The sequence below is a fragment of the Heliconius melpomene genome, chromosome 9 (assembly GCF_056956725.1).
Source record: "Heliconius melpomene rosina isolate 202511_hmr_F chromosome 9, ASM5695672v1, whole genome shotgun sequence".
NCBI lineage: Eukaryota > Metazoa > Arthropoda > Insecta > Lepidoptera > Nymphalidae > Heliconius > Heliconius melpomene.
The window spans coordinates 6,489,641-6,510,515 of record NC_140397.1 but is presented as its reverse complement, the minus strand read 5'-3'; the positions used below and the strand labels follow the sequence as shown (position 1 = coordinate 6,510,515).

The 20,875-nt window shown below is 32.5% G+C and overlaps 1 protein-coding gene across 1 annotated transcript in view; it reads right to left on the bottom strand.

Moving 5' to 3' along the window:
- LOC146536383 (atrial natriuretic peptide receptor 1-like) overlaps positions 1-20,875 on the bottom strand; it is an 85,341-nt gene that overhangs the window by 51,559 nt on the left and 12,907 nt on the right. The window contains exons 2-4 of the mRNA XM_085190026.1: positions 5,285-6,222; positions 5,011-5,204; positions 1,440-1,653 (exon numbers count right to left, since the gene is read on the bottom strand). Of these exons, the coding sequence (XP_085046152.1) occupies positions 1,440-1,653; positions 5,011-5,204; positions 5,285-6,176 (1,300 nt within the window). The 5' untranslated portion in view covers positions 6,177-6,222. The remainder of the gene's footprint in view (positions 1-1,439; positions 1,654-5,010; positions 5,205-5,284; positions 6,223-20,875) is intronic.

Here is a 20,875-nt window from a genome sequence, read left to right as displayed (position 1 = left end):
TTTGGCAGTTTCACACATAGAACGAAAAAAAATAGTTAAAATACAGAAGAAAAAGCTAAAAAATCGATTTAAAAGCACCACTAATATATCAAGTACCGTACGTCAGTGACAGACAGACCACCTGTAGAGTACACTATAAATCTAGTTGACTAATAACAAATAAACGATTTCCTTTCCTTAGTCGAGATTGTTATTGATTTTAGTTTCACTTACAGTTAACTTCATGCTATCTATAGCAGGGTAGACAGAGGGAACCTAGTGTTAAGTTACTCCGTTTCTCCGAAATTTGAAGGAGAATTATGAAGGAGGTGGAACTCAACGCCGCTATTTGACTCGACACCAGAGCGAAGAAATTGTAAATATTAAATATTTCATTTCTTCGAATGGGAATCGAACCCACAAACTGTCCCGTATATAGTTTCTTTATAATTTCCTATAATATTTTATTATAGTTTTCAAGTATTTAAATTCGTCACGGTAAGTCGATCTTTCAAAAGTCGAAAAAGCCTGTTGCTAGCTGGTTACGGAAATTTCAATATAAAAATAATGTAATATTATAATATTAAACAACTTTTTATAAAGATTTTTCGACACGGACAAGACAGAAATTAATTCCAGAGAAGATCATAAATTTAATAATTCTCATTCACATTGTTTCGCCTGAAGCCAAATATTCTGTCAAAGATCAAAGAAAATTCCCTAATAATTATATAATTAGAAGACAAAGGCTCACCAGATGATTGGAGGCTTTGTCAGCAATAACTGAAAAATGTATTAAGAAAATGGGCAAGCAATTAATCTTGCCACCCACTCGTCTTAAATATAAAAACCCTTATTTTTATCTTCAAAACATTATGTTCTAGAGGCACAAACGTGTGATTGTAAACGTGACAGAGTGTGAGTTCGATTCCCACTCAAAAAAAAAAATATTCATTTTCCTCGCTCTGCTAACAAGGAACAAGCGCGGCGTTCAACCCTTCAAAATTCAACGGAAAATGAGGAATGGATGTGCGTAATATTAAGTTCCCAGGTTCCCTCTGCCTACTACCCTGCTATCAAAAAAGTCTTTGCTGAATTTTAAACTCTAGTTTAATTTTTTATTTTTGTGTTTTGTTTTTTTTGTTTTTCTATTTTAAAGATTTATTTGAGGAGCGAAAGTGTCTTAATAGAAATGGACTATTTTAACACCAGGTTCCCGGATTCCAGGTATGCGCAGAGGAAACTTGGACCTTGGAAACCGTCCAAAAGCAAGATGCGTGATTCAGTCAAAAACCGATACGTTTAAAAAAATTATACGTTTTCTAAAAAATATTTTTGGAAAGATTAGGTATTTTATTCCACTAGGTACTTACCCAAATATTCTCCATTTTTATCACTCAAAAAGGGTTATAGTAAAATGAAACACGTTATTAGTAGATAAAAATTCTCATCATACTCACTTCTAGTACTAAGAGAAAGTTTTTGGAGAAGCTGTTTAATTTTTGTCGTAGTTATATTAGTTTCATCAAAAGGGATATTGGGTATGTTTCTTGTTCCTTTCTTCTGCAGTACTGTGAATATGGCACTGAGTGTCATGAAGCAGGCGCTATTGCCTTTACCGGTTGAGGGTCCGTTGTTGTGGTACAGCATACCCAGTTTCTTCCAATTGAATTCCTGGAACAAGAGAAATAATTATTTTTAGAATATTTTTTTTATTTATGACGATGATTTTTATATATTAAAAGTAAATAAGTTAATAAATTTATCATATAAAGTATTAAACAATAATGACAAAGACAAATTCATCAATATATTTTTTTATTTTAGTACAGATTTCCCTATTATATTACCGAAGATCAATAAAATTATTGAGGAATCTATGAAAATTTAAGCATTTAAGTAATAAATAAGGCATAATTTTATAGCCTATTTATTTTTATTTAAATGTGAATAAACCTGCAAAAAAATATAATTTCTCAAATTTAATTAAAAAATGCTTATAGAAACGAATAAAATTTTGTAAACATCATTAATATTATGCTTCTATAAATAACACAAATCATTTTACCCCATTATGAGTGATAATCGGGTGGAAATAACGCGATAAGTCGGTTAACAATTGTTTGATTCGAATAATGAAAGTAAATTATTATTTTACCCTAGAAATATATGATGGTAGCAAAAATCGATATTGTTATATGTGCTATAGATAAAAGTTTTTAATAATAACTCAGAAAATCTTACACATTAAATTATAAGCGAAATAGGTAAATTAGAAAAAATAAAATAAAATGGCAATAAATTAAAAACAGAAAAATTGGCATAATTGGCATTTATACATATTTATATTTAAAAAATAGAAGCAAAAAAATAACATATTATTCACGATAATTATTTTGGGTAAATAATGACGGCATACTATGAATGAATACGAAGACGAAAAATTTATTTATTAAAGCGATAACTTAATAATTCACTATACTAAATAGTATCTCTTTTCACGTACTACATTACTGGAAATATGTGAAGATGAAAAAAGCTAATACATATTCTTTTTTAGGCATAGGGATCCTACTGTTAAGTAAGACTCTCTGCTCCCGGTCATTTGGATCACTACGTGTTTAATGGCGGAACTCAACACCCCGCTTTACCTCGACACCAAAGCGAAGAAATGAAAATATGAAATATTTAAATTCCTCAAGTGAGAATCGAACCGACAACCTGTCGCATTCACAGTTTTTACTTATGCCCTTACGCCACGGCTGGTCTCAAATAAATGATAAACTTATATGTATTATCAATGTACTAAAAATGTCGATATCACGATAAAACAATAAAATAGCGTAGCTTCCAAACTGTTCATACATTTTGTACGGATATCTATATATAGCCTTGAAATAATCCGTTACTTCTTTACAAATCTTGCGCAAGAATCTATTATCTATAGACATATGCTAATTTTAAGACAAAAATAAATTTATTGAAGTAATTATGTATGAAAAAGGCCATTTATACAAGTAAAGTTGTTTTTTTTTTTATTTAAACGTACTCGTATACAAAATCTTTGGCGTGATCCTTCAAATTATTCATGTCATATGTAAGACATGAATTTTCTATAAACCTTGAACTGCTATGCATTAGAATGAATCATCAAAGATTATTAATATAATCCAAAAGCTATATCTATAAAAAAATGTATGTAGCTTTTAAATCCTATATCCGAATGTATAAACAATTAATCTAAAAAATATCAACACACACACACTTCACGCTGTATCCTACTTCTAGCAGGATGGACAGAAGGAACCTAGAGTCAAGACACTCTGTTCCCTCCTGTTCTACCAATTTTCGAGACATTATTTGCTGTGTAGCGGAACCCAAGGCCGTAATTTACCTTGCCAAAAATACCAGAGCGAGGACATTAAAATAATTATTTACTTTATTCTAATTTCTTCGCTCTCGCACCAAGACAAAAGTAGCGTTTAGTTCCGCCCCTCAACATGAAATACCTCGAAAATTCGGCAGAGAGTGCGCAACGGAGTGTCTTAACACTAGGTTCCCACTGCCTACCCTGCTATAGCGCAAAGCTGAAAAAAATTGTATAAACAAATGTACAATACTATTATCTATTTTCGTATTGTTTCTATTATAACACAAACGTATATTGTAATTTCGTTCAAGCTGTTTTATATTTATTACATTGCTATTTTAAATTCACGCCACAAAAACGATTATCGTCGCTCATTTATATTTAAAATATATTCAAAGTCATATTACCATGAAGGTAAAGTGTGTACATTTTTTGTGTACAACTCCTATATTTAGACTTAGAGATAAGGTTACTTTATATATGTTACTAGCGGACGCGCGCAGCTTCGCTTGCGTATTTAGGGGTGAATTCTAATAACCCATGAAACATGTATTCGATGAAATATTTTTAAGAGTCTAAATTTCAAATTTTATAAAAATCGGTGACGATTTAAAAATTTTTCCATACAAACTTTCAACCCCTTATTTGCACCCTTAGGGGGTGTATTTAAGAAAACCTTGAAACACATGTTCAATTAAATATTTTTAAGAGTCTAAATATAAAATTTTATAAAAATCGGTGGCGATTTAAGAATTTTCCATACAAACTTTCAACCTCTTATTTGCACCCTTAGGGGAAGAATTCTAGAAAACTATGAAACACGTATTCAATTAAATACTTTTAAAAATCTAAATTTCAAATTTTATAAGAATAAGTGCCGATTTTAATTTTTTTCCATACAAACTTTGAGCCCCTATTTTACCCCTTTAGGGTTAAAATTTTCCAAAATCCCTTCTTAGTGGATGTCCAGATTACGAAAGTAAACATCTGTCCGAATTTCACGTTTCTACGCATAGCGGTTACGGCTGTGCGCGCGTCTTACCTCAGTCAGTGAGGACAAGTCCTTTTATATATATAGATATACGAGTTTTTATAGTAATAGCTGTGTAGCGCAACTTTTATAACTTCCTGTAGGGATATTTTGTTACCTATGGATCTCGATGAAGATTTATGTTTTTTTAAAAAAAATCAGCTTCACGCTATTTCCCGCACGGGAAGGCAGAGGCAGAGGGAACTTAGTGTTAAGACACTTCGTTCCCCGCTTTCTGCCAAATTCTGGAGGCATTGCGTGTTGAGTAGCAGAACTCAGCGCTTTGCTTCGATATCAGAGCGAAAAAATTGAAATATAAATTTAAATAAATATTTCATCTCCTCGAGTGGGGATCAAACCCACCAAGACTGGCCTCTTACGACTTATATATTTTTATTAGGTTTATTTGCATAAATTAAAAATGATAATGAAATTATGTAACCTACCATACATGTTCTAGATCAATTCAGAACGTGAATACCATAAAAAAACTATAATTATAGCTTAAAAACAAATAACACCACATAAAAAGCAACAAAAATAAAACACAAAATAATTTCGAAACATATTTTGAAACAAACACAAACGGTACAGCACCAACTAACTAGCACTAAGCGACACCGATGTTTACCTCGAAAACTTTCCGGATGGCAACGCCGGCTTGCGTATAACTCCCCATCATTCTGGTCAGGGTCATATAACTTGGTTCCTTGTAGCCAAATGCTTCAGCCTGAGCCCCTGCAGTAATAACTGGTATTCTCCACAGACTAGCGTATCTTGCCACTGGTGCTATGACATATTCACATCCTGGGCCGATAAAGGCATCTGCAATTTCAAAAAATAATAATATTCTACTATAAAATAAAAGAAAATAAATTTTAAACAAAATATATTTATTTGCTCACCAGCGGAACCGTTGACGTAGAATTCAAATGCTGCTAGGGGCCCTTCCACTGAGGAACAGCTAGTGTCTCGGTAATCCACGAGGACCTTCCATCCAGGCAAAGGACCATCAGGCGACGTTATAGCTGGTATGGCCATTTCTATAATTGGCAACACTTTTGCCAATGATAAAACTTGATTTTGGTCGGCTGGCAACAACACTCCTAGCTTCAGAATTTTTTCATGAAACTGGTGACCTTCCGGTCTAAGATTGAAGTTAGTTCTTTTAACATAATAGGGATTTTTTGCTAAGTCATGCGGATATCCAATCGCTCGAGTGTCGTCGTATATGTTTTTTACAATTTGATTTGTTTTTATTGATTGTACACCGTCGTCTGTACTATTGTTATCCTTATTTTTATAATAGCTATAATATTTATTATATTTAACTACCTCGGGCAAGGAGTATTTACCAGATTTCCCTCCGTGCTCTGCGGCCGTACTTTTATTAATATTCTTCAAAAGATTTTTTTCATCTAGGTGGCGACGCCAAATCTTGGATATATTGAAATTCCGATCCCTTTTATACATATTGAAGTTATCTTCGAAAACTCTTCTATTTACATTATTAACACTAACATCACACATAATTATCACATTTAATACACATATATAGAAAATGAGGATTGATTCTAATATAGATATTTTAAAATTATGTTTATGGCACTGTTTTTTAAACGCGAATGTTTCAGCATTGTCCAAAGTTTCACTAGATTGTTCATTTTCTTCGCATATATCTGAAGGGTGTTCTCGTCTTTTTCGGAAATTGGCTTTGTTTGCATATGAGGTTTTCTTACACCAGTTGTTTGGCTTGAATTGTGACGGGAGAATCGTATGAACGATCTCTCTTACCATTTTATTGTTAGCTTATCTCATTTTTTAGTGTCTATATTTGTTTTATCTATTAAAATGAAAAATTATATATTTTCTTGGAAACTGATAAGCGTTGATCGTTTTTCAGTTAAAATCAATTAAAGTGTATTAAAATAAAATAATAATATTTTAGTCAAGAAATTAACATTATGAAATAATAACTAGGTTGAATTTAGTATTTAATTAAACTTGTTTCTTTACTTTGTTTGGCAAATGACCATAAAATATCTTTAAGAACGTTTCATTATATTCTATTTATAATATAAATGTAAAAGTTTATAAAGATAGATGTTAGTTCCATTGTTAAGCAAAAAGTACTGAACGGATTTAGATGAAACTTTACGATTATATAGTTTAATTTGGCTGTTATATAATAAAAAATTAAACGCGTGGATCACTTGGCTTGGGTGGGTGGGTTCTATATATACAAAAATGTACACAGCCTTAATTTGCATTTAAAAAAATTACTTAGCATACTATTATAAATACGTTCAATATTATACACGTAGGCGAGTAATGAAATAGCAATTTAAAATGATACGCAAACAAAAAAAAACTTTTATATAATTTAAGAATGTCATTACATTTTTTTTCATTACATCACTTCTGTCACGAACATAGGAAGTATATATATATATATATATATATATATATATATACATATAGTATGTGAAAGTATATTATATATCTATTATATATATGCAAAGTAGCTAAACTAAAAGATTTATCGGTTTGCAAACATATAGTGAAAATATTAGATACGATCGTGGCATGGTTAATTGAATATTTGATTTTTTTTTGTTTCATCCTGTATCTTGCACCTTTGGTTAGACAGAGAGAACCTGGAAAACTAATACACGCTCCGTTCCTCTTAACATACTTCCGTTCCCCATTTTCCGCCAAATCCTGGAGGCATAACGTGTTGGGTGGCACTCATCGCCGTATTAGTTACCAGGCCAGCCGTAGCGCAAAGGCGTAAATATGCGACTGTGAACGTGACAAATTGTGGATTCAATTTCCATTCAAGGAAATTAAATATTTAATATTTTTATTTCCTCACTATTAACGTGAGAAGGCGCGGAGTTAAGTTCCGTCACTCAACACACAATGCATCATGAATTCGGCGCAAGGTGAAGAACAAAAGTACCTTAGTGGGGAACGGATTGTCTTAACAATAGGTTCCCAAGTACCCTTTGCGTATCCTGTTTCTATGGCTTTGGCGATCCTTTCACGTGGAATAGCTCCGCGATAAACACATTAACATACATACATATAAGTTTTTATTAGAGTTAGAGTTAGAATTTTTTTTTAAAGTTATTTTTTTAAATCAAAAAAATATTACTTTACTCGATGGTCGTAGAAATAAGCCAAAATATATAATATTCACAATTATTTCTTATACAGACAGCCCTCATGACAATACAACATTTATTTGTTATAATAGTTTTATTATACGTGAGGTGTTTCACAAGGCCATAGCCTGCTCTAAAAATAGTCATCGACTTTGTTTTTACTTTATATTTTTAGAACCGGTTCAGCTTAATATAATTACAATTTGGCACGTTGGAATTGGTAATTTTTTTCAAAGAGTGATTTTTTTAATTGTTAATTGCGTTTATGTATATGTATATGTATTGTGTATATAAGTAAGTATTACGAAAGATTCGATTTTAGAAGAAAAATGTTTGTTTATATTTTGCTTTTACAAAGGTAAAAATGTAACATGGAACATCTAAATTGAGAATAAACTAGACATCTAAAAAATATTATTTTATATTTCTCATCTTGTTAGTAAACAAAGCGATACTGATGTTAACATAATATCTCTCGAATGATGTTATCTCGAGGAAACGAAGTTTTTATTTAAATTTAGATTTTCATTTCTTCACTATGGTGTCGAAGCAAAGCGCGGCATTGAAGTTTCGCCAGAAGTGTTTTAACACTAGGCTCCCTCTGCCTACTTGCTGTGTTGCTTATATTATTATTATTACTATCAATAAACTAATAACCCTTCCTTAACAGTCGGGAAAAATTCAATTCCAAAAAGCGTTTTAGTGAATATAAGACAACAAACACTAAGGAAAGAAATATTTTAGAAACGCGTAAAAAAATGAGCATAGCCGGGATATATAATATGTATTTTCTTTTTATGTTGTGCATACATATAAAAGAATTTGTACTTATTTTATATAACAAATAAAAATATGGTTTTAAAACACTATTTAGTTTGAAATATGTATTTCAAATTAATAAATTTTATTAATTTAAATTGAAAAAAATCTTTAAATAAGAACTATACTTAGATAAATAGCATTTAATTTATTTGCTAAATATTTTAAGTTTTACTATATGAGTTTAATCATTCAATAGTATTGTAGCAGGAAAAGGTCAAATAAAAATAAAATTAAAATATATGTATGTAACTTTGCAATAATATTTTGGTTATTAACTAGTTTTTTTTTAGAACATATATCTTGCCATATAAGTAGGTATACGTATCTTCAAAGTCATTGTAAATAAGTAGTTCACTCCAAATTCGTACATTTATGCACAAAATTAATATTTTCCACTTCTTAATTTAATCGCCGTTTTAAACCTCAAATTAATATTTTTTTAGCTTCACGCTATATCCCGCACTCAACAGGTTAGGCAGAGGGAACCTAATATTAAGATAATCCGTTCCGCCCCACATTCCGCCAAATTCTGGTGGCACTACATGTTGAATGGCGAAAGTCAACACCGCGCTTTACCTCGATACCAGGCCGAAGAATTAAAAATATTTTTTTACTATTTAATTTCTTTGAGTGGGAATCGAACCCACAACTGGCTATTTGTATTTTTACACATTATAAATACACACAGTATTATATATTCGTTCTTATTGGAAAAAACGGCAGATTTTGAAAAGTACTGTGCGTTAAGTAGTAGATTTTGTTTTTATATTTTTATAATTTCTTTAAAAAGCGTCAATTAAGTTATATATATAAGGGAATAGGAATAATATTTTTTATAAACAGATAGATACGGAACCCAGTCTATCTAAAACTAGTCACACTTAACGGATTTTTTTTTACAATTTACATTGGCCATTTATAAAGATTTAGAAACACAACCTTGACGATATGCTAATATTTTATAGTAGTAGATTTAATTTTAGAAACAATTTTATAAGATTGTTAATAATTTTCCTGCTTCAAAAATGCTAACATAATTCATGTTACTAGATAACATAGAATATACATTACTAAATTATAATTTATTTATCACTTCACTTCACGTTTAATCCCGCTAGTAGAAGGGTAAGCTGAGAAAATCTAGTTTTAAGAGACATCGTCCACTATCCACTCAATTTTGGAGACATTGCGTATTGAGTGGCGTAACTCAACACTGCGCTTTATCTTGTTACTAGAGAAAAAAAAATCTATTTCCCTGAGCGGGAATCGAACCTTATGGATTCGATTCTTGAAACACTCTTTCACTAATAGTCAAACACTGCTATATTACGACAGCCTTAATTAATTGCATTTAGGTACTATAATATAAACAAGTTTTGTGAGTGAATAATTTAGAATTAAGAATGTTTAAAGTACACAAAAAGTACTGTCGATTAAATAAATCTAAAAAAAACATATTTCATTTTAGCTTATTTTCAACAAGCGAAGCGAGCTGTGGTTTGTAGCGAGCGAACAGAAAGCGAAACCTGGTATTATCTAGAGTAAGTTCTAGCCAAATTCTGTGGCTTTTTAGTATTACAGTATGCAAAAGAAGCATAGGCACCTAGTGTTAAGATTTTGCCTATACCAGACCGGAAATGAAATATTAAATATTTAATTTACTCGAGTCAGAATCAAACCCACGACCTGTCGCGTCGCACGCTTGTGGCCCTGAGCCATCACTGGCCTATGAGACCAGTGCCAGTGTCACCTTTTCCTTTCAAATTCGGTCGACAAAAGAAAATATCTTTACCTACTTTTATTCTACAATAGTTTCAGCAAATACCCTCACCCATGTTATTTGTTCCTGCGTCAGACAGCTAATAAGTGCCAATCTTTATCAATGGGGAAAACTAAAACAAAGCCCACCAATTTATCTAAGAGTTTGTTCTGGACCGGACGTAGTTTGTTTGTTGTGCCAAGTATACTAAGTAGGGTTTACGTTTTTGGCAGGGAAGGCAGAGGGAACCTAGTGTTAACACTCAGACATTCCGTTTCACGCATTCTATTGCATTCTGGTGGGAATGCGTGTTGAGTGACGGAACTAAACGCCGCACTTTCGCCTTGGTACCAATGCAAAGATATGAAATGATTAAGCAATAATAATCCACTCTCTCGAGTGGGAATCAAACCCAGAACCTGCCGTATTTTATGGTCACACGCATGTGCCTCTGCGCCAGTGACCAAAGGCCACAATCGCATAAAAAAAATAATGAGAGCTATAAATAGAACATTTAAAAAATTAAAATTACAATGACAGAATTCTTGATTACACACTTACACCATTAATGTAACTTTTAAATTAAAAATATCGCTTTACACAATTAAATATTAAAAAGTTTGGGAATGACCCTCGTATAGTTAAGTGAATGGACGAATATCGAAATCAGTGAGCGAGTTAAAAAAAAATTAAACCTGCTTTTTACCCATTAACTGCTTTATTTTTTTAAATTGAATGAATCATTCAAATTTCTCTACTTTTGTTTTGAATGTTTGTTTTTTTTCATGACGATGCACGAGCAGAGGGTCAGGCACAGACTTTTTAACAGATTCAATAAAGTTTTAGGTTTTTATTGAATTTATTTTATCATTAATATAAAATTATTTATAACAAAAAAAATCTTGAAATTAAGTTTTACACGTTGAAATTAAATAAAAAATAATTTTCCAAGTATACGATGGACCACAGATAAAAAACACATAGCCAGCGCTCTAACAACATGCCTTGTCATACATCTTCAACAATGTTTCTTGCTTTAAAAGCGTAGGTTCTGGGTTCGGGGCGGGAAAAGCCAATGTTTATGATTAAATTATTTTTGGACAAGACAAAACTTAGCGACGAGCTTCGATCGTAATAAAAGTTTTTGCTCTAAAAGTGGACAAAAGGAGAGTTTTTTCCCTTTATCCGCGTCACTAAATGTGTGAAATATGGCATAGTAAAATAACCCTACATATACTTTTAGTTTGTTCAGTGTTTCTTTACTTTTAGGTACAAGTGTAACATTTTGATGAAACTTTTCTCATTTTAGGACAGTCGTGAGGCAGTAGCACAAGCGACTGTAAAAACGCCAGTTTGTGGGTTCGATTGTCACTCGACGATAAGAAATATTTAATATTTCATTTCCTTTGCTCTGGTAACGAGTCTTTGAGTTCCGCCCCTCAACACTCGATGCCTCCTGCATTAGGTGGAAAATGGGGAACGCAAGTCTCATGATGAGAACGTTTATTTTAGAACTAGGTCCCCTTGTTCCTTCTGAATACCTAACTACGAGCTTATGACGGATATAGTGTGAAGCTAAAAAAAAAATTTAAATCTTTGCGTTTCGCTTTATCCCGGCAATGCGGGATAGCCAGGCAGAACCTTGTATTAACACACACCATGGAATATTCTCCTTGTCTAGTGGTGGAACTCAATGCCGCATTATAAAAAGAGCGGAGAAATTAAAAAAAGAATTGATTGTAGAAATTTGTAAAAAAATCTTGAAGTTAACATTTTTCAATTCGGTATTCGAAATTTTATCTTTTCTTGTAAATGTAAAGATTGGGTATCTTTATGGTTTTTTCACATTTAATTGTTTTAAGATAAGACTTGTATTGTACAAAACGGCTATTAAAAAGTGAATTTTATACAACAATAAAAAGAAATCTCGATCAACATTTACAATAAATTACACATTATAATATTATACGTTTAATTGTAATGCAGTTCCTAAGAGAAAGTGATTGTTTTTTGAACAAATTTATGTCGAAATTCACATTTAGGCTTAGCGCGCACTGGTGACTTTTGTCACGGTGACAATAAATTTTTTGTCACTGACATGTCACCATACTTTTCGCGACTGCGCGCACTTGCGATGACAGTGACGAAACTTTTTACATTTGATAAATTGGATCTCAAAAAGATGGTTGTCTATGCACGTATATTAAGAAATAGAAAAAAAAGCAAACTTAGAAAATATTGGCTTTCAACTTTTCATTTGTCATAGAGCAATGGCCTCAACTCAATTTCGTCAATCAGTATTGTCATTGTCTATTTCATCTTCATGAAAACACACGTTTTGCCTTGTTGATGAACTTGACGCCATTCTTGAAATAAAAATTCGGTGCTGCAATGCAACACGCTGCTGTTTCATGTTTATGCGGAAGACGACTAGTATGGAAACCGCAAGGGGGAGGGCGAACGAAGTGACATTTAGTTGCTAATGCGCGCACGGGCATACAAATCTATGGACGCGGTGACAGTTGCGTCACCGGCGTGTTGCCGTCCTCCGCGGACAAAAAGTCACCCAATTGTCACGTATCCAAATGCGCGCACCTTCATTAAGTGTAATGTACACGGTGACAGTGACGCAACAGTCACGGCGACAAAAATCACTAGTGCGCGCTATACCTTATAATATCTATATCAATAACTGCTAAGACAAAGCTCTAACTTCCACTTAACAATGTTTTTTTAAATAAACGAAAAGAAACAGAGAACGGAGTGTTTTATCACTAGGTTTTACAAATTATTTCGCTACATAAAACAGACTTACAATTTTCCATTTTCCTACTTTTCAGCTTTACGCTTTATCTCGCACAGTATAAAAAGCTTATAATGACACAGTAAGTGTAAGGCATAGAAAAGGTAATATCGAGACATTCCATATTCCACTATTAACCCCAAATTGAAACGCTTATTTCATTTTTTTTCCAACTGAGGATAGAAGCCACGATAGCCTTAGTTTTATTTCTCATATATCAACTACATATTATATATACATACATACATAAATACAGTTCAATTTACGTATAAGATAGTTTAGTATGTTTATATAAGAGTTAATTAAGTCGCAATTATTGATAGCTCTACGAACTATGCAATGTTATGTAAATATCAATTAAGATATTATGTTTATCTTAATTGTTGACACAAGTTTGTGACAGTAACTCAACGGCTGTGGGTTCGATTTCCACTTGGGAGAATAAATTGGTGTTGAGTTCTGCTACTATATATACAATGCCTCGAAAATTCGGCGGAAAGTAGAGAACGGAGTGTCTTGACAATAAGTTCCCTCTGCCTAACTGTGAAACTATAAATGAATTGTATGAAACGGGGTAAAAAATTGTTTTATATAAAACATGAATATTTTAAATTTCCTTATGGATTTTCAGTGACAAATTTTAATCTTGAACTAAATAAACTTGAACTGAATGAATATTTTAAAAGCACATTAACGAAAATACTTCGTTTTACTATATACCTACAATACCATTATCTTTATTGTTTACACTTACATATAAACAATTGTATAGAATCAACGGGCGAAGCTGCCTTTCTGGGTCACTCATATACACGTAATACACGTAAATCTCTCCCACTTTGTGAGGTAGGGAAAGATAATTCACTGTGTCTCTACTTTCTACCTAAAAAGCCATGCATTATTTGGCCACATCGTAGAAATTATCCTATAATATATAGGATAATATTCCGATCAATTAAACTTAATTTCAACTTTAATCATTAAAAAAATGATTAAATTAAATAATATGATATCATAACACGATCGTGAAATTATAAAATCAAATTTTTCTTTATTAATATGACACCTAGAACGTGCATAATTATACGAGTATATTGTTGTGAAACAACTTTTTATTACAGTTACTTTCGTTTTCTTAATACAGTTTTTGTTTCACCCTTTCTCTTAAAAAGTGAACTAACTGCTTGTTGCGTGTTATTAAAACTCATATAAAGTGTCGTTTATAACAATTTTCTTAATTATTAATAATTATCTTTTGTAGTTTATATATCAGCTTCACGCACACAGCAGGTTCGGCAGAGGGAACCTAGTGTTAAAATACATTCCCCACTTTCTGTCCAATTCTGGACACTTTGCGTGTTGAGTGGCAGAGCTCAACGCCGCGTTATAGTCTCACCTTTGTGCCCCTGGGCCACGACGGTTTACACAATTATCTTTTGTAGTTTATTTTATAGGCTAAAATATATTTTCCATACATCATCGCATTGTTCCATTCTTTTAGTGTTTGTCAGGTTGCGTGCCCAACGCCGACAGGTTAATTAATAATTTTAGTACATACTAACTTTTACTTGCGGCTTCGCCCGCATAGTCAAAAAGAAATAACTAAGAGTTAGTTGCTTTTTAAACATAGAATATTTATATATTGTTTACCTGAATATTATATACCTTTAATATACAAAATTGTAAATTTAAAAGAATAAGTAAAAATAATGTAGTTTCAAAACTGCCATACACCAAAGGTCATGTCATAATAAACCTGTTTCTCGAATATATGGTTAGTTGTATCTAATCTATTGAATTATTTTGATTGTTAGAAAAAGTTTGCAATATGCGAAAAGCATTTAAAACATAATATATTTCAAGATTGCAATTTCAAATATATGATTTTTGATTTGTTGATTTTTTTTTATTAAAATGTATGAGGCCAGCCGTGGCCAAGGAGCAAGCGTGCATAAACGAGACAGGTTGGGGATTCGATTCCCATCTGAGTAAAAGAAGTATTTAATATTTTCATTTCTCCGCTCTAGCTACGAGGCAAAGAGCGGAGCCTCCAGAATTCAAAAGAACTCTTAATGAGGACGAAGTGTCAAAACACTAGGTTTCTAGGTTCCCATTCTCCACCCTGCTATGTTTGGGATCTTTGGCGTTAAGCTACAAAAAATTAAATTTCCTAAATAATAATATTATAATTTATAATGAAATCTCCCAATATATCTTAAAGTCGCACTACTGTTTTAATTATAAGCCGTATTCCGAAAAGATTTGTATCTGCTACCTTCGTATGGAATAAGAAATATCTCGATTATTTTTTATTTAATTATTAAAGTGAGTGATAAAACGAGGACGATTACCGATAACCGGCACGCTTGTTCATTATTTGCATCTAGATTAGTTAATTATCTTAAATCTCAGAAAGCTATAAAGCTTTAAACTTAAGCTTTTTTTTATAAGCTTTATATATAAATTTATATAATTTTATACTGCCAAATATTATATAACATCTTTCAACGATCTGGTTAGAACTTGGCTTCTGTGCATACTAGGCTAGATTAGCTTAGCTTTACGGTTTTTCCCGCATAATCAAGCGGTGTACGCAGAGAGAAATTAGTGCTAAGATACTCTGTTCTCCAGTTTCCAGCACGAGAACTCAATGCCATCTATCGTTTTGTTACCAGAGCGACGAATAATTCATTCCCTCAAGTGAGAATCGAACCTACTTCACGCTTACCAACAGGCAATGTGCTGATGCGAAGGTCCACGATGGCCTGACCACAAAAAACTACAAATGCTATGAAGTTTTAAGTTAAAACAATATACTTTTTCGTTATAGGAGTGTTTTTCAGTAATAAACATGGTCAGTGTAGGTACCCTTGTATGTTTCGGCACGAAAGGTCATCAACATTTCACTAGTTTTTTTTCAGCTTCACGCTGTATCCTGCATATAACATAGCATGGAGGCAGAGAGAGCCTAGTGTTAAGACACTACGCTTCTTACTTTCTATCGAATTCAGGCATTGTGTGTTGAGTAAGAGAACTAAGCGCCACGCCTCGACACCAAAGTGAAGAAGTGAAAATATTACATTTTTCATTTTCTCGAGTGGGAATCGAACCCACAACCGCATTTACAGTCACACGCTTGTGCCGCCGCACCACCACTGGTCTCAACACTTCACTTCACAACACTAACAACATAATATTTAAATTATTCCAAATTTCCGAAATCAATTTCAACATTTTATGTGCGAAATTAAATTTTAAGAATCAAGGTTTTTTTTATAACTTTCAATGAAAAATCGATTTTGTAATTTCTATAAATATATAATTACCTGCATAATAAGTATGTCAGTAGTAAAAATTGACGAGCGCGGACAGTTATTGGCAATTTGAATCAATAAAATATTTGATATTTTTATTTTTACACTAAAAGATCACCAATTCGATTAAGAAAGGCTCTAAAGTGTTTTTTCTTCGAAATGCGAAAAGTAACGTTAATTGATTAAATCTTTATTAACAGTCTCTTGTGAACAAACTAATTGTATTTTTAGCATCACGCTGTATATACATAGAAAGTTAGGCAAATGAAACCTGTAAACCTAGGGTTGGGTCACTACGGAGTGACGGGAACGGTCCCGTGAAGACACCCTCATTTCTCACTTTCTGCCGTATTCTGGAGGCTTAAGATCCGCCAACATCTCACGAGCTACAAAAAGTAACTATGTCACTTTTAAATGTCAACTTTAACACTGAAAAAATGTAAATATGTCAAAAATTAAGACCAGCTGTTTTTTTTTTTTTTCGAAAAAAAAAACTCGTTCAATATCAATCATTATAATTATTTCCTTTAAATAATATTTTGGCGCACATTTATTTAGTGACTCGAGAAAAGCGAAAGTTATATCACTACGATTTTTTCGTCAATCTCTTATGTATTGTAGCGATCCAAAACTATACATAAAATGTGTACGTAAGTAATATGGTAAGTGGCGGAACTAAACGCTGCAACGTCTTTGCAGCGTTTAGTTCCGCCACTTAAAATCACAAAACCAAAAACATTAATTCAGAACGAAGACGACTTGATGACAAACATAGATTACAATGTTTATAGGTTTATTTCGTTTCAGCCGTAAATTTTATTCGGTGTCGTTTTCCTGATTTATCGAATAGCTCATTCTAATGGATATGGGTAGGTTTTGTCAAAATCCTGTTAGAAGGAAAGATATTCGAAGGAAAGAAGAAAGGTGTTCTCCTGGCACCGTGGGGTTATGAAGAGTAATAGTTACAAATTCAATGCATTTGAGAGAACTTTATCGTTTTGAGGCCAGTCACATTGCAGGTTCTGCAGGATCACAAAATGTGACTGTAAACGCGACTGGTTGTAAGTTCGATCCTCACACGAGGAAACCACTCGTCGCTCTGGTGTGGAAACAAAGCGTGGCGTTCCGCCACTCAACAAGCAATGCCTTCAGAATTCGGCGGAGAGTGGGAAACGGAGTTTCTTAACACTATGTTCCCTCTGCCTACCCTGCTGTGAGCGAGATAGAGTGTGAAGCTGATTTAATTTGTTATTGTTTTTTTAGCAGGTCTATTTACACACAGCCTAATAATATTTATTTATATTTACATAATATTTCTTTTAAACGAGAATAGAGTTTAAGCCTAAACTTTAAATATAAAACTTCATTAAGAAAATAATCTTCTTTAACTACGATACGATAGATTTTTTTCAAGTTTTAACTGGATATTGTCGTAGGTACTAGTATTTGTTAAACTAAGTATTTGGCTTATCATTTATTTGTCTTCCTGCCTGACAGACGAGCCTGTGCCAGTCGGTTTTAAAGTTTATTTTTAAAAGCATGTTTTTTTTAACTATTATTTATAATTATTTAGTTGAAATTCATATAGAATTTACAATAAGATTATTTAATTTAATTATATTATTACATAGAAATTGAACGACAAATACTGTTCAAGTAGATTTCTACATTAAATTTCAGCTGTCTCAACGTTTCGTATCGTTAAAGCAGTGCCTCGTTAAGCCGCTTAGTTATTTCAGGTAACTGACATGTACAATATTATTTCTGAGAATGAAATTTGGAGGATAGCATGGATTTCGTTGTAGAGAGTTGTTTAAATTGGAAATCCCGCAAATAGCAGGGTAGGCAGAGGGAACCTCGTGTGTCCCAGTGCAGGGTGCAGGGTGGACGGGGTGTCTTACACTCCGTCCCCCATTTCTTGTTGACATTGCATGTTGAGTGGCGTAACTCAATGCCGCACTTTGCCTCGACACCAGAGTGAAAAAATGAAAATATAAAACATTTCATTTCCTCGACTGGGAATCGAATCCATAATTTGTCGCTTTAGCAGCCCCACTTTGTGCCCTTGCATCACGACTGCCCTCAAAATCTCTTTTATTTAGCATTTAATTAATTCAGCTTGGAATTTGACTTTACAGGGACAACTTGTTGGTTAAAACCACAAAATTGCAACAAAAAAATGATATATGAATCATTGACAAAAAATGATTGACGTTTAACAACCGCAATCGAGTTGTTGCTAATTATAATTAATTACCTATATAAAATTATGAAATAAACTTTTAGTACATTTTAAATTTTGATACTAAAAATAGAACATACCGTTTCATAAGTTGATTTTTGTGTACAAATTCTGCTTATATGAATAAGATAGATAGGAATCAAGTCGCTTCGCTCGTTAACTCCAGTTCGTCTCGCTTATTGTAGCTTATGATAAAAATCTTTTTGAAACACATCGTCGTATAATTTTTATTTTAGTATTTTACGCCCCCAAAATTAAGGTAGTAATTAGGGAACGGAAGTGTCTTAATGGGAAATGAGTGTTCACTACCAGGTTCCCCTGCCTACCCTGCTATGTGCGGGATAAAGCGTGAAAAAAATATATTAAAACTTAAAACATCCTTTACCAGCCAAGCCAATTGTAGTAAGTCAGTCGTTGTTCGACGTCGGTTAATCTTATCAATGTTTTAACGATTCTTGACATTCGAAAACAATGTTTGGAAAATCCAGGCATATTCGTACGTCCCAAAGGACAAAGTTTTATATGATAAAAGCTTTTACCTTTTTACGTTTAACGAAATCAATTTTCACGTGCCACTGAAATCTGAACGTGGGATGTTATGGATCAAACTTGTTGTTTTTTAAAAAGTGGATTAATTTCTGTTAAAGCAAAATATATTATTTTTTTCGCCTCAAGCTGTTTCCTTTTTAGCTAGAGAGAATGGAGTGCCGAACACTACGCACATCGTCCTCTGTCATCAACCTATATATCATATATTCTCCCCGTGGATCCTCGTTTTGTTACGTGACCTCCTACTAGCATCGATTCTTTGTTTTTGAAGGTCAACCGAGGTCTCACCCTCCCCTTCTTACTTATTGTTTTATAATGTTTATAATTTTTATCTGTTAGGCATGTCTGTTTATTATTTATATAGATATATTTAATTTAATCCTGGTTTATACAATTTTTTATACTAAATCTAAATTAATTATTAAGAAAATTATTCTCCGCTTTCTTTTCCTTCTCATTGTCTAACATAAATTAGATCCATAAGTATCGAATCTGTGACCTGAAAATTTTTAAGCGAGCTTTTAACGATTGAAAACATTCTATTTTCGTATGTATGTTATATAAACCAGCGTATAACCTATAGTTATTTAGTTTTACAAAAATAATTTCTCGAGGAAGTAGTATAATGAATTGTTTATGTTTAACATTTGGTTCCTTTTTTTATATATTTATCTATATAAATCCTGAAACTCATTTTTCAAATCACAATCTCTTAAGAGAATACTTTACCCTTGTCATCTGGTGACACAATGAGTAACACGTATTATAAAATACATGTAAATACTAAATTGTATAAATATTATATTTTTAAATCTACTGATTTCTTTACTTCTATAAAAGTGGCCTAAAGTCTAGAAAATAATAAAATATCTAATGTATTATTAATATTCTCCATTCTCCAAATTTATTGATTTAATTTGTGACTTGTTTTTACTACAAAAAATAAAGCATAGCGAGATTTACTTTGAATCTGAGAATCTAGTTTATAAAGACTCCGTTTGAATCCGAAATCTCTAAGACATTTCAATATCCGACTTTTCGTCTAATTTGTGAAGCTTCATCTAATAAATATCTAAATAATTTATACCCCCGAGTTGGAATCGAACCTATAACTATCGCCTCTACAGAGCGCTCGTGCCTCTTTGCCGCGACGGCCTAATAAATAATTATTAACTTCAAATAAGGCCCTAGATATATTCTTCATCATTTCACGAATCATTGAATCCAAAAGTTTTATCATAATGTATCGTTAGGTACAGACGACCTCTTAAAAGCGTAGAAAGAAAAGCTCAAATTATTTATTGGACATTAAGCTTTACGAGGGACCCCGAGTATTAAAATCAGTCGTTACTACGTGATTTTAACGTTAACGGGCGTTATAGCCACACTCAAAGATGTCAATTAAGCTTAACTGATTTTAAAGTTTAAGTTTAAAGTTAGTTAAAGACTAATTGTCGATTCTAAGTTTGACTGAGTGACCTAAAAACATTACAATTTGATTTTTTTGTGTATATTGATGGTTAATATATTCTCATAGCCAGGCTTCTCTTGTGGGTCCGATTCTCAGGAAATTAAATAATTATCATTTCTATTTTCTTAGCTCTCGTATTGTGGCAAAACGCGGTGTTGAGTTCCTCTACTCAACACGCTATGCAGAACTATATGGAAAATGGGATGCTAAGTGTCTTGACACTAAGTTCCCTCTGCCTACTCTGTTGTTTGCGGGATACAGAGTGATTATTTGTGTGTTAAGTACCTACTAATAAGATGAATTGAAAGTTTTCTAACGTTATACGTTATGCACGTCTATAATAGAGTTGGCTCATAATTTACATCTAAG